General features: G+C 35.5%; 1 protein-coding gene across 1 annotated transcript in view; it reads left to right on the forward strand.

Moving 5' to 3' along the window:
* LOC140149113 (rho GTPase-activating protein 45-like) overlaps positions 1 to 25,412 on the forward strand; it is a 151,539-nt gene that overhangs the window by 35,614 nt on the left and 90,513 nt on the right. The window contains 2 exon segments of the mRNA XM_072171285.1: positions 11,020 to 11,268; positions 11,270 to 11,396. Of these exon segments, the coding sequence (XP_072027386.1) occupies positions 11,020 to 11,268; positions 11,270 to 11,396 (376 nt within the window).

Consider the following 25,412-nt stretch of genomic DNA (forward strand, 5'->3'; position numbering starts at 1 on the left):
ATCCAATGTAACCACAAGTACTAAGCATGACGCGCTAAATGTGCGGCCATGCACCACTGAGAGATTGGCTTTCGCGCCACCACAAATGTGCCGCAAAATTCCATAGATTGTTATGTACGATGTAGTTAATGGTAATGGCACGTGCCCGGAGGATTTAAACAATAGCGAGATCTGGGCGACCGATCACAAGCCAGATCCATTTAAAGATGCATTACATCATGGCCAATTTTTGTTAGGCCAGAAATTGGCCTAACTCTCCATAGAGTCCCGTGTTAAAAATGTTAACCGCAAGTCAAAGTAAGTAGTCCACTTGGGAAGCTAACAAACAGAGGGAGTATGGTGACTGAAAATATCAAGATGTGAAAATCTATCAATTGCACACACATTAATACAAAACAGCGTTTCATGCTTAAATGTAATAGCCAGAGTATGCAAAATGGGCAAGTGGACTATGGAGAAGTCTATATATGACAGTGAATACCATCTTACAGTAATCTTTTGTCCCAATTGGCACCCAGGGATCAATATAGAATTACCCATAATCAGCGTTTGAAATTTTGGTTGTCCGGTTGCCCGGGACAACTAAAAAAGTCGCCGGACAACCAAAAATACTGATTCGGACAACCATAAATCTAGCCAAAAGTCACATTTGTAGGCCTACGGACAACCAATAACTTAGACGGACAACCAGAAATTGTAATCTGGTTGTCCGTGGGACAACCATTTATTTTTCCTAAATTTGAACACTGCCCATAATTCACTTATCCCAATTTTTCACTTCATCTGGCCACTGGGTCTGGCCATTGGCCCCATCATGGCTGGATACAAAAATTTGGACATAGTAATCTATAGGTCCTGTTAAAAAGCATCAGTTTTGCCTTAAAATGGAAAGAGAGTAATGTGATAAAATAGTATATAGTCACCTTTGAATTGGTGGGAAACTTGACTCATTTTGTGTGATCGTGACTTGAAGAAGAAAATAAAAGCCTGGGTGTAATTGATGTGGTAGGACTTGATCAGTCACTGTCTGGGTTGGTGTCATTTATCAAGATTTTACTGATTTAATCAACACATAGACCATCGGATCAGTAAAAGGATTAAGGTATGATCATAGACATGATCTATATAATAATACGCATCGTCTATCTGTGTGTCTGTCTATCTATCTATCTATCTATCTGTCTGTGTGTCTGTCTGTCCGCCTATTTTCTCGGAGACTAGGGGTCGCACATTCCTCAAACTTGGTGGGTGGGTGCAGCTTGACCCTAGACAGAACAAGTTTGTATTGGTTAGTGGGTCAAGGTCACCCGAGGTCATCCAGGGGTCAAATTAGTAAAAACTGTTTTTCTCAGAGACTGGGGGTCGCACGTTCCTCAAACCTGATGGGTGGGTGCGTCTTGACCCGGGACAGAACAAGTTTGTATTGGTTAGTGGGTCAAGGTCACCAGAGGTCATCTAGGGGTCAAATTAGTAAAACTGTCATATGGGCATGCAACTTGGTGGGTAGGTGCATCTTGACCTAAGACGGAACAAGTTTGTATTGGTTAGTGGGTCAAGGTCACCCAGGGGTCATCTGAGGTCAAATTAGTAAAAACTGTTTTCCGCCAATTTTCTCGGAGACTAGGGGTCGCACGTTCCTCAAACTTGGTGGGTGGGTGCATCTGGACCTCAGACAGAACAAGTTTGTTTTAGTTAGTGGGCCAAGATCACCTGAGGTCATCCAGGGGTCATTTGAGGTCAAATCAGTAAAAACTGTTGTATGGGCATGAAACTTGGTGGGTACAGTCAACTTTTAGAGTCAAATTTTTGGACGGTCATTTTGGGGTCACCTAGGGGTCATCTGAGGTCAAATTAGTAAAAAATGTCGTATGGGCATGAAACTTGGTGGGTACAGTAAACTTTTAGAGTCAACGTTTTGGACGGTCATTTTGGGGTCATCCAAGGTCAGATTACTAAAAACTGCCGTATGGCAATAATACGTGGTGGGTGCAGTCAACATTTAGAGCCAAATTTTGGAGGGCTATTTCGAGGTCACAAGGGGTCATCTGAGGTCAAATTAGTAAAAACTGTCCTATGGGCATAAAACTTGGTGAGTACAGTCACCATCAGCCAGGTAATTGCGACAGCCGAGAACCGCCAAATACGGGTAACCGCCTAGTATAAAGTAATAGGCAAGGACGATGATGAGATAAAAACACACTCCTTTAAAAGGGAAAGCACTTACATGATGGGGTTCTTGTTATGTTTGATGTATGATGATATATAAAGAGTCTTAGAAGGCCTTTAAGGTTGGTGATAACTTGGCTTGATGTAAAATATCAAATCAGTGGTTGAGCAATTCGGCATATGAGATACACAAATTTTATTCCGCAACAAAAGTAGTATTTATGTGGAGAAAACACACACAAAAAGACCCAATATGGTGCTGGTAGCCATAGAAAAAACTCACAATTAGATTACAAATATTTTTAAATGTTTGTAATCTAAATGTCTTTAAAAGGTGCATCAACCTTAAAAGGTGCATCAACCTCAAAGATCACCAAGTTTTTTTTCTTGTTTTCAGTACATTGTGCAAAGGCTGCCTATTGATGGGTCCATGCTTCACATTGTTACAGGGTTAAAACACAAAGTATGCATCTCATATCAAATTTTTGGTCGCTGTGATTTTATTGCAATTTTTCAATATTGAATGTACAAATCTGTTTCATTGTCTATCTCATGAAATTTTTAATTGATCTCTATGATTTCCCTTTTACTCTGATGTCTCTTAGGAATTGTGGTGTACTACAGTAGTTATACATGGGGTTTAATTGTTTAATAGTCATGTTCACATTTTGGTTTACACCCAGTGTAATCTTACGCTAACATTGATAGAAATTCCACAAATATTTTCCCTAATCCTACCATGTATCCACACCTAGCCTATTTCTAGCACTACGCCAACCAGTTCCACCAAGTATTCACTTCTGGTCAGCGTAAACATTGGCCACTACTTCCGACATTTCTGTGACCTTTTTCAACCACACGAAATGTAATTTCTTACACTGGGTGCATGCAGGCGTAGCCAGCGTTCACATTGCGACATACGCCTGGCGGAGGTTACACCTAGCTTGCTACTCTGACTTTTGTCAGGAGTAAATCATTGGACGTACACTTGCGCTGACCATCGTTCACACTGCCACTACTCCTGGCAGCACCTACTGCTACTCCTAGCAACTTGCGCCTTCCGACAATGTGAACACAGCTAATATTTCCTTTCATTTGTGTGTCTATTAATAGTAGTAATATCCCTGCAATATTATTGAAATGTCATGAAATAGTGCAGGGTCTGGCCTTGACTTTCACTAAGCAAATTGCTGCAAAACATGATTAAATTTTTTCACTCAAAAATTTGTAGAAATTTCTTTTTAAACTTAATAATAATTTGATTATTATTTTTCCACAATGATGATTTTTGTTATAAGAGAATTCATGTAGGCGTATCAGTAATATATAAATATTTAATGGTATTGTAAGAAAATAATTGTACTATGAAGCATATAAAATGGGAAGTTATACCACAATATATTTACATGGGTTATTAGCTGTTCCCTACCAGATGGAAGTATTTTCCCATAAAAAGCCTGATGATATTTATTATTTATTAATTTACAATTTTTTCATCGAGAACAGCAAGTCTCATTCTTCAAAATTGCTACATGTATCTTCAGAGTAAGCACTTCTTATTGGTTGGTCTTGGGATATAAGTGGGTGACCCAATTGACCCCGTAGAGGGGGGCACATCATAAATTTTGGTGGGTATGCTCCCCCAGAATTTTGAGGTAGTGGGTCTTTGTTTGGGAGCTGACAGCGTACAGGCAAAAGGAGGTATTTCAGGGCTACAGACAAGTAAAAGAGGTTCAAAATCACCTGAAACAAACTTAGTCATAACCCATAACATGATCCTCTGGATTCAGAAAAAGTGTACTTTGACCTATCTGTGGCATATGGATATGAGATTATGGGATTGACATGGGTTGGAAATGAAAATTGCTCTGATGTTGTCGAAAATGATCTCAGAAAAAGAATAGTTTGTCCTATGTAGGATATTTCATTATCTTGGTAACACAGCAAAATAGGACAATGCTATCAAGTTCCTTTGACCATAATAAATTATTGTTGTGTTACCTGGATAAAAAACACCCTAGATTGGATAGTTCAAACTATTCTTTTCTGATTTCTTGCAACAAGAAAAATCGAGTGAGACCGTTTTTCAATAAAATCGAGCAATTTTTATTTTGCTGTCTGCAGGGCTGAAATTAGACCTGTGACATCATAAGGTTACTCTTTCGGCCATAACTCCCCTCCGACTCACCTTAAGTGAAAAAACAAAACTTAACAAAAACACTTGATTTTAAAGACTGACTGGCATTGCTGTAATCAAATGGATTTTTGAGAGGAGGGGGAGACAAGAATCTTTTTATTTAAGGAATAAATGGCAGAGGTTGTCATGGTTTTAAGTTGCTTGCTATAGGAAAACTTTTTTTGAATTATTTTCAGCCCAATTTGGCTCATTGAACATGTTGGAATCATTAGCGTGGGAGTGGTACTTTTACATGTAGCTAGCTGATTGAGAGAATGAAGTCAGCTGCCCCAATGTAATGGAATACAGTGTGTAATCAAAATGGTGTTCAATTTTGCTGTATTCTACCTGCATTTTTATAATTAGCACCCCTCCCCTAATAAGTGCCCATTTTAAAAGTGTTTAAGCAAACCCTTTTCAATGCACCTGGGCAACTAAAATTCCAAATGTCCAAATAAATAAATTCTAAATTGTCCAAATAAAATGATCATGTGAACCTTCCAGCTTATATGATTATGATGATTTTGACTTTGAATATACTGTATTGAAGTATCCAGTAGTGGCGGAAGCATTCAAATTTAGGGGGTCGGGGGACGAGAATATTTTTTTGTGGGTTTACTGGGAATTTTTTTGTGTGCGCGAAGCACATGAAAAATGTCAATTTCAGACCATTTTAGCCCCAAATAAGGCATGTTTTTGCTGTTTTGGCGCCAGTGCACACAAAGCTCGCAGACTTTTGCAATTTTACCCTATTTGGGCCAAAACCGCTGCTTATTTAAGTATCCAATTTTGCATCTCATTTTATCTTAAAGCCCCCCAAAATAATTTGTGAGTTACACTTTAGCAGCGTTGGCCATAGTGCTAGCATAGAAGTAGGGGGTATGAGGCTGTGGATGATGAAGTGCCCCTTAATGATTCAGTCAGAACAACATGAACCATCAAGTTAACAACAATTCATAACCTCATGAATAATACACGATGTCTGTGACCCAATCATATTTCATTATTTGTAAACATGCTGACTCAAATGTAGGTCATTAATATCTCACAATTGACCACAGAGTGCGTAATTGTTCCAATCTTGCACCTAAATAACCCGCATTTGTGTATCGTTTCTTAACACACAAACAAGCGGGTGTAATCACTGTGAGTAAGCCCTCATACTTGGGCATCGAATATCAAAATTTGCATTCAAACTGAACAGAAAATACCTTTTCAATAGTCTTTTAAACAAAAATATTCATATTCATGAAACAAATTTGTAAAATGACAGCAATGAATAACAATAATTAATAACTCGGCACCATCTGTTTTACAGTAATTGCGTGATGGGCCTCAAAGCTAAATAACCAATTCACCCTTGCACATACATACCTACCCCCTCTCACCAATATCCCCCCACACACGTACACCCCACCCTCAAACACAGCCAGTGGCGTAACTAGGGTTGGTAGCGCCCGGGGAAAGAAACACAATATGCTTTACATTTCCTAATCTTTCTTTAATTACTATAGAATGTTACAATTATTTTAAAGAAGAAAATTTTATCCGAATGGTTACATTTCAGCACATTACATCGAAATTGGGCACCCCATTCCTTTTTTAAAGAATTTTTTAGCTTTACAATGGCACAGGTTAAAATATTTTAAAATGACTTAGAAGGGTGATATAATTTGTATTGTAAAATCCCTTAAAACAAACTTAAGCATTATGCTAAAAATAAAACTGTATAAGGTTTGTGTAAGAAATAAATGAATACGCAAATCTGTATAATTTTGTTTTTGTTTTTTGTTTGCTTGAATTAAAATATATTTATGAAACAAGGAATGCTAAATGCATAGTAACGAGTAGATAAAACCAGTGAAATTCCATGTGATTGCCTATCCCTTGGTCGGTTCAATCTGTATATATTTATTATGTTGCACGCATGCAACAGATTGTACATGTAAATAGACTTAAAACAAGCTCATCACCAACACCGTCATTTACAATGAAATTGTACACCACTGACCCAGCAGTAAATACAATTTTCAAGCTCTACTGAACCAAAGCAATGACTGCATATTTTACAAGAGACTATTACCTTAATGCTCACTGTACATCAGATTTGTGATGTGCTTGTTTTGCGCAACGGATGCGTACATGTTAATAACCAAAGGACTTGGTGCAAGTCTACTAGGCCACCCACCCACGCAACTTGGAGAAAGTCATTGGAGCCTTGGCTAGGGCTGCATTCAAGCTCAGACACGTTATTTTGTTCTCTTTTTCCGACATATGGAAGATTTCTATGTAAAAACAATGTCTTCATTTATCAATATTTTCATATTTTCTCGATTTCCGTGTTGCATCTGTAACCACGATCCTAATGGACTTAAATATGAGTCCTGGGGTGCGGGGGAAACACCCACGGAAATTAATATCGGGGTTTGAATTTGGAGCAGTTTGTCTCAACCCACCCATTTTTCTTACTTGTTGTTTGACATGGGCAAGCAATAATCACGTAACAAGTAAAATTTTCTGGAGAAATTGGCATAATATATGGAATGATATGAATTTTATTTTTTTTAGATTGTAAATATTTAGAAATTGGGTGTAAAATTATACTGCATGTATGATGTATTGATATTGTTTGTGGAATGTGTACTCACTATAAGCATTCATAGTCAAATAAAATGATACTATTGTTTCCATTACTTTCTACATCAACTTAATTTGCATTATATGGATATCAAACCTGTTCAAATACAAGAACATAGTGACTACCATTTATGTCACTGTTTGCCAATTACATATTTTTAGACAAGATGTAAATGTAAATAATGTGACTTATGTTCAACGACACATTTTATGATAGAGATGTCCATAAATTGTTCAAATGTGGAGAAACAGCATTTTTCTCTTAATTTCAAAACAAAACTTTATATACAACACAAGCAGTTAGTGATTGTCACAATAATAACAACAACAGATCATATCATAGAAACAAACAACACAAGTTTTGAATTATATGGACCATCATGGTTTGACAAATAAATATAATAACAAAGAAATATAATTCATGCTGTTTAAAGAATATAGCAGTTATGTCTAGAATAATATAAGGTGACAGACAAAACACAGGGAAAAGACTGGTCTTTGGACATGGCTGACCAAGATTTTGCCATTTTAAGGATTTATTTTTAGCTATATGCAATAAAAACAGCTGTGTTTTGGCCAAAGATTTTAACCAAAAAACGTTCAAAATATGTTTGCAAATTAGTTTTCATATTTTCGAAGCTTTCAGTGATTTTTAGGGCCATTTAGTCTCTTCCCTACTTGACAGGTTTGTCCACCTGTACATGTACAGGTTTTTTTCCTTTTGCCTAATGGTGATAATTAACAATGATGATAGTGACGATGATGATGATGAAGAAGAAAATCATGATAAGAATAACACTAAAACATAACAAAATTAAAAATAGTAGCAATACAAATGAAGACGTAATTAATTATTTTACAGAATTTAACAAAATTATCAATACAATATGCAGCAGATAAATCATGGAAATGCATTTAGCAAATGAAGGGAAGCAAATGTCTAGTCCTGTTCAGATTAAGGTCACTATGTGATGCAAGTGATTATCACATATTAATTACTTTGAGGAAGTTGTTAATTATTCCATCACATATTTTCAGACATTTATTACCAATCAATATAATTTTTTTCTCTGAAATAAGGTTAGTAGGTCATGTAACACCAAACGATTGCATTATAAATGTAGTTCTAATCAATTCTTAAATTATGCAAGACACTAGAAATTGGTTTCAATAAATGAGTGCTAGTTTTGATTTTATTTCATGTCAAATTTTATGTCACCACAAAAAAGGACTTGCTATTGATCTTGTGGTTTACCATGTACAACAAAGAATTTGACAGCAATTGTATTAAATCTGTGACAGGACTTTGAATTGAATGGTGGTAGGTGAGGAATGGTATTTTGATGTAATCTTGATTCCTGAGCAAAGATCACTACAGGTTAATTACATTGTAAAAATACACCAACACAAAAGTGTAAATATTCAAACTAATCTAGTGAAATGTAGAAGTGTGTTTGTTGTGATGCCTCTAAATTTAGACACACATTGGAATCTGTTAAAGGGGTATATACATCTACACAGTTGTTTGGCCAACAAAATAGATTTTAATTTTGACATCCATAAATGAAAACCAAACCCGAGAGCTGTTTATACTAAAGGTATTACAATTTCAATTCAAGGAGAAAGGTGAACAATGTAAAAGAAATGAAAAATAAGAATTGACTGCATGTGATGGCAGCCTTAAACTATATGTGTGACAGAATCACATTATTTTGCTGAAAGAATAAAAAATATTAAAGATGAGTCAAATTCAGTAGCAGTTTTATCTTTTTCTTCGTCACAACTTGCATAATTCTCTTTTTCTTTATTAAGTAGTCACAACTTGCATATTCTATAGGCCTATTGCATTATTGTTCCAGAACATACTGATCAGATACTTTTAAAGATGGGGTTGTGCTAACATTATTACTGTTGCATCAAATTACATTTATAGTTGTCATTCATATTAGCTAGAAATGTGTGAAAACTGAACATTATCTCACAGATAATATTAAGATCTCGGTGCAACAAAGCCTTATCTGCATTAGCATCTGTGTGTATAATTGCGTATAAATACAATCACGCTTCAAAACATAACCCTTACATTTGTATTTTGACCTAATTAGTGCCCTGGGTGCTTATGATTGAAAGTAATCAGAATCATTACTATATAAAAGTCAAAGAGGGTATTTGTATTTTTGCTATTGTGAATTTAACCACTTTTTTGCAAGGAAAATGTCCATTTTGACTTTCAGAAGAAGCAAGAAGCGCCCCTTGATGTTACTTTGTTAAGCACCTGGGGCACTGAATAGGTGGGATATGTTATTTGTTTGAATCAACACAGATTACTCAACCAAGTACAATGTAAATAGATTCAATTATGTGAAAGGAATTTAATTATTCTCTCTGATTCTCTGGTTATCAAGAATAATAAGTTTTCATACTAAAGTCAAGATCAAGTTTCAGGAAGTATGTATGTTTGTAAAGTAACAGCACCTTTTGCTATGCCCCTGCTGTTAATATCACACTATGATTTGGCATTGACTTTGACCAGCTGGCATTGTTGCATGATGTTGCCTTCTATTTCCTTGTTGTTGTAGGCTATAGGTTTGTGATTTATACATTGGGCATGATTTTATGCTGATTATTGAGTGTGTAGCATGTTGAACATTTTATTGATGTGTAGGCTTTACATTTACAAGTAGGTCTATATTTTATACATTACTTATGAGAAATTGTACCCTATGTAATCAAAGATAATAATATTTTAGTTTTAACGATTGTTTTCCCAGATGAACATCAAATAAGCTTACTATTCTGCTGAACTCAACAATGAATAAATCCTCTTCCTGGATAGTTATATTAAGTGAATAACATTCTGCTATATACATGCAATGAATACCGAGAGTGTTATGTGCTTTGTCGCTTTGATCTTCTGTAAGAAGAAGCAATACCAGAGGTTCTGTGAACTACTGTCTTAATAGAGTTGGTGACCTTTTCCAGGCAATTTATAAAATATTAATCAAACTCAATTTTGACAGCGTCTTCCATGTCACCACTTTAACTTCAAAATCTGAATGTGTTCACGACGGTCATGACCTGTGCTATTCCTTCTCCTATTATTGATTAACTAATAAAAATTAACCTTTCAGCAGCTTAAATGTTGAAATTATCTATTTATGCTAATCAATGATGACCAATAACATGACCTCATATGGAAATTGGTCTCATCTTGTTCAGTGAAGCATGAAAGTGATTAATTAAATTGGACATCACCCATGTAATAATACCTTGAACCCTATATTACTTGTAGTAATCTATGACATGATAGTATTTGTTCAATAATATCAAAGGATTAAGGAAAATCATGTTACTTTTGTCAGCCTTTCCGCAGGCCACAGAAATAACTTTGCTTTTCTGGGAACTAACGAGCCAATAATTACAAGCAAATATCAGAAATGTCCTGCAAGTTAAAACAGTTTGTTTATCATTACTAGGGGTACATTTAGCTTTTCTGGCTATAAAAATAGCCTTTTGATGTACTATTTGTTGTTGTAATTGTAGTAATTATTTGCAAGTGACTCCAATTATTTTCTGCCACTTTTTAAGATTTTTCTGGGAACTGCTTTCCCACATTCCTGCCATTTTTTATATCCTGATTTTCCAATCCAGATGACACAAAATTGAAAAAGTATAGGACACAAGTTCAACTCTTTCAAAGCCAATGAATATATTTAGTAGGTGATCCTAATCTTTCTGGCCCTCATTTTTGTATGTGAACTTTTAGTTTCAGGACATGAAAAATTTCATTTTACACTACATGTAGTTTCTGTGCAGCTAAAATCTTACAATCAGTTTTATTTGGATGGCTACATTTTTTGTTAGCTCAATGTTTGTTTTGTGACCAAATGTTATGACGTGTAAAGTGTAAGATACCTTTGGGATCTATGATTAAACATGAATAAGAAATGACATACTTTGGTTAACTTACATCACATAACATAATTGTAACAAAGCTACTTATTCTTCACTAATTGCATTTTGTTTCTGTTTTTCTAAAGGATTCAGATGGAATGGGACGACGTAGCCCGATCATGATCCCAACCTCGGACACAGCATCACACCTATCGGGATCCCCAAAGGACTCACTTGCCCCTCCAGAAGCAGAGATGGCAATGAGATACAAGAACTCAAAAATGAAACGACACTCAGGATCAAGTGGAGACTCATCTGGTGTACGACCAGCAAGCATTGCAGTGTTTAATTCTCCATTGATGGGACGAAGACCATCAAAGAGTAGCTCTACTACTGAGTTTGAACTCAGATTGTATTGATACACCCATTGTCAACCAGGAGGAGATAGTACAGTTAACAAGAGATGTAAGATGTTTTCAAGAGGCACTGACTAGGCTGCGTGGAATATTTCACCAAAATGGAGGTAAGAAATAGTCCCACACCCATTATAACCCCCTAATAACCCCCACACAAATTTGGTTGAAGATCCAAGTATAACCCTACCTACCCCTGACCGCTGCCAGCCGATTTACTGGCATATCTAGAACACCTCAGAGGGGGTAGGTCATGGTTTTTACATTTTGTTTGTAAGATAACAACTTTATTGAGGACTCATATCAAGGCTCAGAAGTTGAGATTTTATTGCATTTAGGATGTTATAAATGTTATGAAAATGAGCCACCAATTTCTGTGTGGTGACTTTGCAGAGTCGCACTTATTACACTTCAAATTTAGGTAAGGTTTGTGCGGGGGTTTGTGACATTATCCTGTAAACTTCCAGGGGCGTAGCAAGAGCATCAGGGGCCCATGGACAAGGAGCAGTACGGTACGGGTATGATTTACCGTATGGGGGCCCTGGGCCAGGCCAAAGTGTGGAGGCCCAAACTCAAGTGCCGAGGAAGGCATGTTCACTCAAGTCAGTGGCCAAGTTTTGGTTTACGTATAATATAGAGGGGGACTAATATATTTTGTTCCGATGTTACTAGGACATTAATTCAATTTCAGACTATTTTAGCCCCAGATCAACATGAATTTTGGTATTCGAATGCGCGCGAAGCGGGGAAATTTTACAATTTTGCCCTATTTTGGCCAAAAAACATGCTATTATTGGGGTTAAAAGAAAGATGCATAGGGCACTCCTTTTGGGCCCTGCTCTCCATTTATATCAGCCCTTAATTAATTTTTGCTTTTGTGCTCGGGGCCCCTGAACCCTCGGGCCCATGGACTTCGTCCACTCTGTCCCCCGCTTGCTACGCCCCTGTAAACTTCCATGCTACATATTGTTTTGTCATTCTGAAAATTTGTTGCTGGACTTTTTAAGTATGCAAAGACTTCCAACTGTAATTCCATGTATCAGTTAAAAGAATTTGTGGAAATATTGTAGGATTAATTAAAATTATTAATAAACATCATCAATCCTTCATTACAGATATTTAATATCACATATTGTCCAAAGTACCAGTAAAGCAGAACTCAAAAGATAAAACACATGATCAGATTTATTTATTTTGAGGTTGTTAACTCTTGAGCACAGGCTTTGTAAGTGTGTGTTTATACATTATTTTACAAGCATAAAACAGACTTTGACCCTCTTCATCAAAGATACTGCTGCATTCCTAAACTGATATCAAGTAAAGAAACAATGCATGGTGTAATTAGTCACAGTACATATAGCTTTTCCTAATACAATAAATCACTGGCATAATTGCTGATGATATTCGGTATTCATGAGGATAACCTGAGAAATAGAATCAGAAACACTTATTATTTTTAATAGGGGTTTGTCACATGGATTTTTGAAAGTAAAACAAATTAATTTAAAGAACGGAAGATCTGAGTTTGATCAGTTTGGCATCATCAAATTATTTAGTAGTGATAGTGTATTGATTGTTAATCAGCATATTGCAAACCTTGGAGTACACCTTAATGCTCATGACAACTCAGGGAACTCTAGAATGGGTCTACCAAGGAGCTTTAAAAAGCAGAAAATGGTGGCTGTTAAAAAAAATCTTAAACACTTCAGAATGTTCCTGCAATCTTATTGGTTCTTTCCTGTATGATATGGCATGATATAACACGGGTCAGCGCGTGTGCATCGGCGTATTCGCTATTTGAACCAATCGGAGACGAATAGTGACAATGGGACTGACCGATTTTAAGCCATAGAGGTAATGCCTTGGAAAATGTAGGATTTAATTTGATTAAAATTTGGTATACTTATGGTATTTTTTTTTGAATTGAAGTGTTTAAGAATGAGAATAAAGGTGTTGTTTTTAGCCGCTGTTGTGCATCTATTGTCTCATATAACATGGGCGACATCACAGATGCACGACAGCAGCTAATAACAATACCTTTAATTCGCTAAACATGGCATGTAGGCCATTTTCAAAGCTGCTGAAAATTGTTTTGGGCAGAATTACAAAGTAATTGAACATTGAAAAACAACTGTAACAAATGTGGTATTTGTCCTCTTTGAATATTGCAGTATCTAGTTGAGTGGAGGGATAACATTTGTGAATATATGAATATGTAATTAGTGTTGTTATCAATGAACTCACTATAAACACTGAAATTGTATACATTACGGTAATCATGGTAATAGATTAAATGAAGTATTATGTATCATGAGTACATCGCCCATTCTAAGAAATGACTAACACAGTTACCCATTATACAATATATGCAATTAGGTATGTTATCAAACTTTTTGAACACAGTGTTTGATTACATGTAATTACCAATTAAATCAGAGAGACAATAGAAATTGAATCTTGATTTTGCATTGAGTGCTCCTAGTGAGTGATAGTATTCCAATCAGATTGAATAATAGGATGGGATTTTTGTGTCATCAATTATTTATTTTGCTCCTTTTCTTCTGTTTTGATTACATTTTCTTCCTGCTTCTTTTCTTTGTGCTTCCTTCCTTCCTTCCTTCCTTCCTTCCTTCCTTCCTTCATTCATTCTCGCTTTCTGTCTTTTTTCTCGCTCTCTTTATCTCACTTTACACTTCTCTTTCACTTTCACTTTCTTTTGCTGCCTACTTAGTTATTTCTTATAATAGCTTTCTCAAGTTCATAGTAGAAATGGCAATATTGACTTTATATAAGGTAATGAGACATAATGCATTTCTTATTAGACACATGCTTTCTTGATATCTTTATCATTGTGCCCCTAAGAATCACTTGCATCATGTTTAATCGGTCCAATATTTAGACCACTAAAGTGTAGAATGATCTGTCTTGCCATATACCCTTCAAAATGTCCCATCATTGTATTTATCTGGCATGATCAAAGAAACACCAATAAATGTTCAATTGGTTATGATAAGGATAATGAACTGAGTGCAATGCATTCGTCAAGATAATCGCACGCGCCGTGGAGTTATTGCATTTAGCTTGAGAGCCGATAGGCTCGAAAGCTAAATGCAATAACTCCATGGCAAGTGCAATGATCTTGACGAATGCATTTGCACGAGTACATTATCCGTCATACACTTTGAGTGTAGGCCTATTAAAACAATAGGCAATATTAATTGCTGCATTCATTATATTAGTTTTAATATTAGGGAAAATATCTTACATTTTAAAAACACCGTCAGGACATTGACCAGCTACGTAGCATTTAACTGGTAAAGAAAATCAATCCCTGTAATCAATGGTATCGATTGCGCCATACGTCATACTTAGGTAACTTATTCACGCATGGTTTAATTGACTTGACTTTATGTTGTGATCATTTAATATCGTGGTTTCGAACACAGAGAGCACTGAACCAGTTGGAAACGATCGATTTAGATGTCAGACTAGTACTACGGTGAATATCAACTGGACTTTATAGCTCTATAATTTGAACTACTTATATTAAAACACACGACATTGGGATTTAACAATTTGTTCAGTATTATCATAGGCCTTCAAACACATGTGTTTGAAGGCCTATGGTATTATAAAGCATGATCATGATATTATGCGCTAGTGTGTGTTTCCCGGGCCCGGCTATGTTATTTTAGATATAGGCCTACATGTATTTCATTTGTAAAATGCTGAATATTTTGCAATGGTGTCATCTTGTATAATTATGATCCACCTGTTTTTGGCCCTTTTTAAATAATAGAAGCTCGATTATTCTCATTTGATGTTTGATTTATTTGAGGTCATTAATCATAATTTATGACAATGATATTTGCAAGGGTGCAACTCTACTAGTCTTATTACAAGACTGCCCTATCCCAACCCTAAACCCTAATCCTAAACTCCGTGAACGAGGACTGGACTCAAGTCTAGCGAGTTGCACCTTATTCGGTAATTGTACACTATTATAGAACACCGTTTGTAACTATACCATTTTAACACCACAGAATGTATATTCGTACTTTTTTGTTGGTATATATATATCGAACAGACAATTATATAGTTATGTGATCTCTGTGTCTAAAGCGCCACCTAACTCTACTTTATGGTTATGTGAAAGTAGTATTTCTAGTATTTGAGCGTGCACGTATTATCTAGAATCTATTGTTTAGCGTGCAGGTTTTAGATAATGCATTGTTTAGCGTGCAGGTTTATATAATTTGAGCTGTGAAGGGTAGTTCGCGAAAATAATGCACGGGAGAAGAATACATAACGATGAATAGAAACGGGCACTAGAAGTGTATTAGCTGGTATGTTAGGTAGCCTTCCTGTGTGGGTTTCAGTTATCATACATGTGGACCTAAGAGAGTTGATTACCACAGTAAATTACCACAATGATGATGTCAATTTTGCCATTGATTTTGTGATATTGCTAATGAGCGTATTAGTCAGACCATCAAAAATAATGGTAGTGAAAATAATTATAAAAAATGCTTCAAAAACATTCCCCTCCCCAATCCATGCAAATTCTCAATGTGGCAACTTCACTTCTTAGCTGGTCACAAGTAATAGTGCATTGCCTTCTGATTTTCCCAACCTATGTATCAATTGAGATAGGTATTGATTAACTTGTTTCCACAATAACTCTAAGGCTAATCAATGACTTATAGATTAACGATGGTGTAATCCTATAGAGGTAATCTGTTACTTTTGTAAAGCTTTGGAAACAGGGCCTGACCAAAATTGATACCTTACTTTATTAAATTAACCTGTTGAGGGAGTTCGGCGATGCAAGATGATTTGGTTAACATTAATTTTAGTGTTGTCAATACATCTATCAGTGTAGGAATCTGTTTTTGTTGCATACTATGGAAGTGAAATGGATCCATGAGTACTTGCCTTAGATTTGGGTTGTGCTTTTTGTGTTGCAGTATAAAGGGGCAAAAAAGCAGTTTGTTGCCAACTGAATGCACCATATAAAGCAATGTTTTACTAATGCAAGATACCCAAATGTATGTTTAGGTTTTCCCAAACTAAACCAATAAATTTGTGGTTCAGGGTGTGATATTATTGGGTGGAGATATGTTATGGGAATTACCATGCCAGAAGTGTTATACTGGGTGAGGTCAAAGTATAAAGGCTGAAGCCAGTATGACACTAAGTACATGGTAATTCCCAATATCATGTCAACACTGAATCCAATAATAAATTTATGATACCATACTTCATGTTTTAAAAATGATCACAATGTACCCCATAAAACAGCTGTATCTAGAGGTAAGGTTTTGTTAATGATTTTCTTTAGAAAGAGAAATATTTAACATCATAAATGGTATGTCTGATTCTCACAACCTTTGATGGTCCAAGTGCTAAATCATCAAAAACACTATGATCAGCCCGCAACTGAGCAAAACATAAATAATCAAACCACTCTGTCAAGCAATTCACAATCTCCAAGAAACCAAGAAGTCATTTTTTTGTGTTTTAGGTTCTTGATATGCAGTCCCCTTCTTTCATGGTAAATGATAATTAAGGGATATCATTGATAGTAATGTTGTCTTTTTGGCTGAGATCAGAGGTCTGATTCCATATGCTTTTCTCCATTACAGTATATCCAAGTTTTACTTCTCGGTTTTGCTAGGGAAAATATCTTGCAATAAAATGTTTAAAAGTGTAGCAGAATTCATCTTGTCATACTAAACATATCGTTAATTTGCATATATATACTATGCCCAATTGTTATGTGGACCAAAAGAAATATCAAGAATAGTGGACTACTGGTCATGCTTTCCTGAATTTAAACACTTGTTTGTGTGTATTCTCTATTGCCCAATTTAAATTTACATCTCTTCAGAAACATCCCATCCGTAGTTGAATGGAACATCAAATTTGAGGCATGCATCATAATTATTGCTATCATCAGTAGATAGCATACAATAATTATCAGTCATTTTGTATCAATACAAATTCTCTGAGAAGACCATTGGCACCAGAGCTTAAGGTAATTTAATAACCTTCCAATGCTATAATCAATACACTAAAGGCAGTACCCTTTGTCCGCCATATCCCAAGGGGTGTCAGTAGAGAGACACTGCAGTCGTACCCTTTCTTAATGCATAAAATTAGCCAAACATTACATAGATTCTGTTATTGATTGCAGACGTAGATGTTTCTGGAGACTAGATGTTTTGTTAAATTGATGGAAGTGCCATTGGAATCTTAAAAATTGAGCTACTTGGGAGTCATTCACCATGGCGTGGCAAGCCAAATTGCTGCACTTTGTCACTAAAACCAGCCCAAATTGCTCCATAATTTACTGTATGTCAAACTTACATAATTATTGAGAGCATGTATAAATATTTAACCCAGAAGTTGGCTTTGCTTGACCCAGTGGAAAAATATAGACGTTATCAATAATTAATAAATGAATTAGTAAAAAGCCTCAAATTGTGTCTATAATTTCGTCAAATTGTCCATATCACCCTGAGTAAGCTTTCTCGCTGTGGTAGATGCAATCACATTCCCTCATTGTTGAGGTTGACAGGGTGTGCATGCAAGCTATGGGAATTCTTAATATCAGCATTGTATAGTATAATATTGGTGAACTGTCAACTCAATTCATTGACATTTCCAGGTAGCTCACTTGCTGTATAACACTACACACTGACTAAGAAATTGTTAGATTTAAGCAAGCATAGTCCAGCTAGCATAGTTCCCTTCCCTTCCCTTCCCTTCCCTTCCCTTCCCTTCCCTTCCCTTCTCTTATCTTCCCTTCTCTTATCTTCCCTTCCCATACCTTCGTCCCCAGTTACCACCCTCTTGAAGTAAGTTTACCAATCAGAGGACTGGGCAGAGGATCTAATCATTACTGTAATACATCTTGGCATCTGTCCTGGCCCTCTGCTACAACGGGCTAAAATAATGAATTTTGAGCCTTTTGAAAGATTATTATTCTGCTGTTTGCTTTATGATACTGTCTTCATTGTATTGTAAATTACATAATAACTGCTACCAACATAAGCCAATGTACTCGCCATCGTAGTGTAACATCAAAATCTATCATTGCCAGGTCAACTGGATCACGCTATCTGTGTTCAGAACCATGATCAAAATGATCACAACACAAAGTCAATGGGTTGCTAACAGGTGTGCAAACCAAGCATGAACTGGTTACTAAAGTATGCATATTCACCACAACAGCGAATATATAGATGGGCAAATTATGTTTTTCTATGATACACATTACGTTGTTCCAAACAACTTGCTTAGTATAATATTTGGATAATAAAAACTTGATTGTTCAAGGATTCCATTCCTCTAAAACTTTTATTCAAGTAGTTTATGTAAGGTACGAATGCATTAGCATTTTTCAAGTAGTGAAAATGGTCTCTCTAAACAGTCATTCAATGGCTTGTGTACATAGTTAGCACTGGATTTTGAATGAAATTCTAGTCAAGATGATGAACAGTGTGTCAAGTAGACCATACACACTTGCTGATTGGTTTTGGTTTTATTGTAACTAGTAATAGTTGATCAAATAGCTTGGACAAAATGCAAGCTAATGTTCACTTTAGAATAAAACGTTGTTTTTACACAAGACATAGATGAAATTTCTGATACTGTGGTTTTAAAACTTATGTCAAGTTATAAGATATTTAATGTAGTTTCAGAAGTACTGAAGAGTGAAATCATAGTTATCTGATAGAAACTCCAAGAAGATGCATCTACCTTTTCAGTGAAGTCGGTGAACATCCTGATTCTTGAAATGTGTAAACTTTTATTATAAATGTATAGCTGTGTTCAAATGTTAACATGACTATCAAGCTCAAATTGAACAGTTTAGAATGAGCTATCTTCTTAAGATAGCAGTGTTATCATGGGTGTATATGGAAACAATGAAAAGATTTATAAGTTAGCTCTTATCATGCCTAGGAGATATTTAATGTAGTTTCAGAAGATATAGTTTTCAGAAGTACTGAAGAGTGAAATCATAGGTATCCGATAGAAACTCCAAGAAGATGCGTCTACCTTTTCAGTGAAGTCGGTGATTCTTGATTCTTGAAACGTGTAAACTTTTATAAATGGTATAGCTGTGTTCAAATGTTAACATGACTATCAAGCTCAAATTGAACAGATTAGAATGAGCTATCTTCTGAAGATAGCAGTGTTATCATGGGTGTATATGGAATCAATGAAAAGATTTATCTTAGAAAGCTAGTGCTAAGCTCATAATTATTGAATTGAATTACTCTAAGAAGATAGCATGGTTAGAACAATATTATTTCAGAACAAAACATTTCTAAAGCCCTAATGATATATATAGGACTGATAAAGATAGTTATCCTCAGAGAGTAGAATGGCTATGATGTATTGAAAGGATGAAGAGAGTTATCTCAGAAGATGTTTTGACAATCAATATGATTAAGTTATCTTCAGTAGATGGTTTGTCCAACAGGCTTGTAAACATCAAGCTAACATGACTGTCAAGTATCTGTCAAGCTCATGAGATTCAGTAGATATCATGGAAGTGTTAGCTTAGGCTCTGTGCTAGCTCTCTGATACCTGTATTTTTCAGGAAAATAGTACAATTTTGCTTAACTGTAGCCAAACTGTTGAAATTTGCCAAACAGTTTGGGAAACTTTGGCACTAATTGCTTGAAATTTGGCCGAAATTGTTGACTTTTGGTATATCAATGGGTCCAAGTTTCTTGGAAATTTGGTGTAATTGATGGGTCTCAGCAGCACATCCCTACCCAAACCAAACTTACCTCTGACTCGTGCTAGTTGAGGGGTACATAGTTTGCGAACAGGAATAGTTCTGTGGAAATGTATGTTGAGGTGATATAAAGGGCCTATTCTGAAAGCATCAAGGTGACATATATAAATATGTGGCCATCTGAAGAAAATAGCAAATGTGAACTAGAATTGGACTGATATGATGTAGTGATCTTCTGAAGATGGCATGGCTTCCAGCACATGTATTAAACTTATTCATAGATGTTCTGTCAAAAGATAGCAGTGTAACATGGTACAGTGTATCCAAGTTTTATCATGTATATTGGGCTGATAGGGCTACCATCAAATGATACCACAACATAGAATGACATTATATTAAAAGATTTATCTTCAACAGATAGAATGATTTAATATTATTGAGCTTAGATGTTCACAATCCTCTAGTGAAGTATAGCTGATATGATCTTCCAGAAATGTAGTAAGAGTTATCTTCAGAAGAAAGCAACAGTAATCAAGTTGTTATAGTCTTAACACTATACTAGAGCGGTTCTCGGCTTTCGCGGTTCTCGGCATTCGCGGTTCTCGGTAGTGTGGGTTGGTCCGTATGTGACGTTTCTGTTCAGAACCTTGTGTGACCCTTCCCCCAGAAAAAATCATCCGCCACCACTGGTTATAACAAGGGCCTTGTAAATGCAACTGGTGAGACAGAGCCTCGAATGACGCTTTGTGTTTTCAGTCTGATTTCAGTTCCCTAACAGGTACAAAGTTTACGCATTATCATTAGGCCTACCAAGTATTGTATGTCCTATAATCTCTTATGTATGACATGGATCTTTACCATGATTGTGCAAGCCAAAAAATATCATTTCAATACCCCAAACATGCGTTAAAAAAAGACCATGTTTTACACATGCAACCTCAAGTTTAGACATATAATTTGATTTTCCCTATAGCCTCATGCACGGGAAATATCATGCCGCCACCATTGGTTATGACAAGGGCCTTTTAGGGTGCACACCAGTAAATAACCCCACTGACTTTCTGTACAGACAGGGGCCGGAAAACAACTCAGTTCTTCAAAACTTCCCTTTCTGCAAGCAGAAGGTCAGATGACGACATCCATTGTAAAAATTAATATATGGATTTCAGGATTTTTTTTCCAGAAATATTGTAAAAAGTTCAACCTATAACCCATACAGCTAACGCCACCTCACAAACAGCTTGGTGTTTCTGAAATGTAACACATTTTGAAAGTCGTCATAAAAAGTCGGATCCTGCTAAATTTACACAGACAATCTAATTTACAGGCCTAAATGATGATTAAATATGAATCAGGGCCTAATAGTTGCCTTTTAAGCCTTTTCTAATGTATTACATTAAGTCATATTGCACATTTCCTCGTTTCAAATACTGTTTTTTCCTTCCAGGGTGTAGCTATAGATCTCCGTACTCCACTTGCCAATTGTGCTTCTGGCTATTGCATTTAAGCTTAAAACTCTGATTATTATTTGTGCACAATTGATAGATTTTCACATCTAATCTTTTCAGTCACCGTACGCCTTCTGTTTGTTAGCTTCCCAAGTGGACTACTGACTTTGGATTGCGGATAACTTTTTAACACGGGATTCTATGGAGAGTTAGGCCAATTTCTGGCCTAACTAAAATTGGTCATGATGTAATGCATCTTTAAATGAATCTGGCTTGTGATTGGTCCCCAGATATCGTTATTGATTGAACAAATTCATCAGGATCGGTAGAGTAAACTAGTAAACCAGAGTTCGTAGTATCTGATCCAAGAAAATGCACTTACTGTGTAATGCTTTCAACAACCACTGTTGTCTTTGTCAACACTTGATGAGGAGTGACTGCAATCTACTGACAACCAACGCTAGAGGGATATGTAAAATCAGGCGGTTTTTGGCGATTTTAGCCATTGTACGATTTTAAATAATTCTTTATCATGTTTATAGGACATGCTCTGTTATATTTTTATATCCTCTTTTCATTCTTGAAAAGATAGATCATGCTTTTATTTCACCCATTGGGTATTTCTTTATTAATTTGTGTTTATATGGCGATTTCAAGTGGGATAATAACTCCTGGATGACGTAAGCATAATGTTGATAGATTTAAATATCATTATAAATAGGCACTTAATAATAATGATATTGAAATAAATTGATAAATAGATAAATTAATAGATAAATAAATAAAAGATATATAAGCGTAGATAAATAATAAATAAATGATAAACTAGGAGTAAATTGCAAACATTAAATATGTTAGAGCAAATGAGCATTTAATAAGTTTTTGCGACAAATATTTTGCCCCTTCTTGTACGTTTTATCATTATTTTATCTTTTACTAATTTTTTTGGGACATGCTCGCTTATTTATTTTTTATGTGTTCCTCTTATCATTTGTGAAGTATTTCTTTATTTTTGTTTTAGTACAAGTGATCACTGAGTATGTTTAACTGTGGAAATATCGGTAGATAAGGTGTTTTTTATTTCACCCTTGAGTATTATTTATAAGTGTATCAACATACATTTCACATGTCATGATTTTTCATTGTTTTATTTTAAAGCAATTCTTTATTGGGGTGCATGCTCTCATATATTAGGTGGTTTTTTTTTTTCATGTTCCCCTTGTCATTCTTGATAGATGGCTGTTTATTTATGTCGCGTGTTAAGTATTTTTTTTTAATTTTTGGTCGAAGTGTATAATTATCATCACATGCTGTACGCTGTTTATTTATTTATTTCATTTTCTTTACTTTTGTTTTTAGATCTTTAGTTCTTTATTTTTGTTTCTGTGAATATCATCCGAAAAGTAGGCCTTCTGCACATTATGATTTTTCCTTGCTTTAGGCTAGTGAAAGTCGATTCCGAGTTTATCGTCCCCAGCCATAGTCACTTTTTGGAAACCAAAAACACCAGCGTCAAATTTTCAAAAATGCCAAAATAATTCATTATTTTCAAAGTATCAGTGTTTTCACCAGTTTTAGCAATTGAAACATATATTTTTGTTTGTAAAACATATAAATTCATAACTTGGAAGCAAAACCAGGCTCTTTTCTAACTTTTCTAGTCCCTACCCATATAAAAACATGTTTATAAATAACATGTATGAGTGTGGCTTTAAATCAACACGCATTTTAGGTCAATAATGAAATCTGATGAAATAATGAAAAATGAAAAATGAAAAAGTCACCTCACCAACCTGGGAAAAAAAAGGGACGATAAACTCGGAATTAACTTTCATTAGCCTTATTTAACTCTTTACTGGGGTGCATGCTCTCTGCTAGTTTTTTTCATGTTCCTCTTATCATTATTGACAAGATAGCACCTGCTGTACGCTGTTTATTTATTTCGCCCTAAATGATTTCTTTACTTTTGTTTTTAGAATTTGAAGTTGATATCATGATATCACACGCTATGTTTTATACCAACCGCATTGTCTGGTTAAAGACAGTTCTTGTTTTAAATCCTGAATACAATGTCAACATTCAGTTCGTTCACCTCACAATGCGGTGCGATGTTATACATGTTATATAACTGTATATATTGCAGGGTTGCCAAACCCGCGATGTAATAGGCCTAGGTCAATAGGATGAGTTTTGAAGATTTTCCTCGCGACAATTTCCTGTCCTATAGACACCAATTGATGGTTAAGAAAAATATTGCATGACTTCTCAACATTGGCTTACGCGACTTCTGGTAGTTTTTATCTCATAGAAACCAACGGTTGATAAAAAAAAAAATATTAGGCGACTTTTCAATGATTTGACCCAGCGGTTTGCCCTCATTTGTTTGGCAACCGTGGTCTGTGTTAAGTGAATATATTTCGGTAAGAAAATAATTATCATAGACCATGTAGACAGAACGGACAATAGTCATAGGCGCTCTCCTCCATTTTGAGAAATATACTTTTACACACACACTACATTTATAATTAAAATGATCAGCCTTAAAGTTTTACCTTTTAGTGGGTTAAGCCAAACCTAAGTGGATGAAATATAAATCAACACTTCTGGCACTGATTGGTTTCCGTAGTTGTTATATGGAATACGAGCTGTCTGTAGCTACAAAATTGTCTGCAAGTCGGCTTTTGCCGGGCCTCTCTTTTTCGGCGTTTTTCTCATTAAATTAGGGTCCCGTTCAAATAAAAAATAAACTGGTGTCTAGATGTAATCACAGTTAACACACCAGGAAAATTATAGAATATACAACAACCTAGTTACACCTGTAGACTGCGAACAAACATGCACCTGGCCAGACCTGGCCGTAAAACAAAGTGTTCTCCCTACGGATACCCTTAAGGGTCACACAATAATTTGCTACATTGTATCTTCTGAAGATAGCATGGTCATTCAAGATCATAGATGTCTGACAAATGATACATGTACTTATCAAGTACAGGGAATTAAGATGAAGACCTAACTACAGAAGACAAGCATAGGCTGCATAACTGTTGAAAGCAGTTATCAAGTTACTTATTAGCATTTCCAAAATGTCTTAATTGACTTTGATACACATCATTAACACGGCAGAATAAATTCATATGATGAATGATCACCTTTTTAAAATCATTATTGACCATTTGCGTGGTTATCTCAAAACAAGGTTCTTTCCGCAAAGTGTGTGTTGTGTGTCGTACCCCTTTCATACACATCCTTTGATCAGCGTGTATGCTTTGCAAAAGTTTTCTGATGCATTGCTAGAAAGGTGCGAAAAACAAAAATGTACTTTTTGCACGTACACATGTTTGAAGGAAGAACTTCTTTTTGGTAACAATATGGCGAATCTGTGCAAAATGTCAATTGAAATTATGATAGTACTTAGGACATTTGTATCAGAAACAAGAATGAAATTGTATACTTTCAGATAACTTTTACCAAATGTAAATATGGTATAAAACATGCCAGATTATGAATTGCTTATCTGTGTAAACACTGTGGTTTACATACTTGTATTGCTTTACACTGAAATTGACCTATGATAATATGAATCAGTGTAATCATTGATAATCACTGCCTTAACAAGTGTGAAAAGATGGTGATTAAAAAGGCAAAGTTCAGCATGTTCAGGGAATTCTGCTTTTATTTTGGTGAGAGTCTACAAAAGCATGACCAGTGTGAACTGATAAATTCGGTTAGCAGGATACCATGTTCTGGAGCCAAGTACATAGTTGAGGTTTAATTTAGCAAACAATCCACTGTCTTAAATTCTCTTTTAGTTCCTCATTGGATCATTAAAGCAGAATCTGATTACATTTACAACATATTCAGAGAATCGTAGACCAATAATTATGTGTATGGAATTTAAGCTGATAGTAAAATTGTCTGCAGTGAAT

Source organism: Amphiura filiformis, chromosome 3, assembly GCF_039555335.1.
Source record: "Amphiura filiformis chromosome 3, Afil_fr2py, whole genome shotgun sequence".
NCBI lineage: Eukaryota > Metazoa > Echinodermata > Ophiuroidea > Amphilepidida > Amphiuridae > Amphiura > Amphiura filiformis.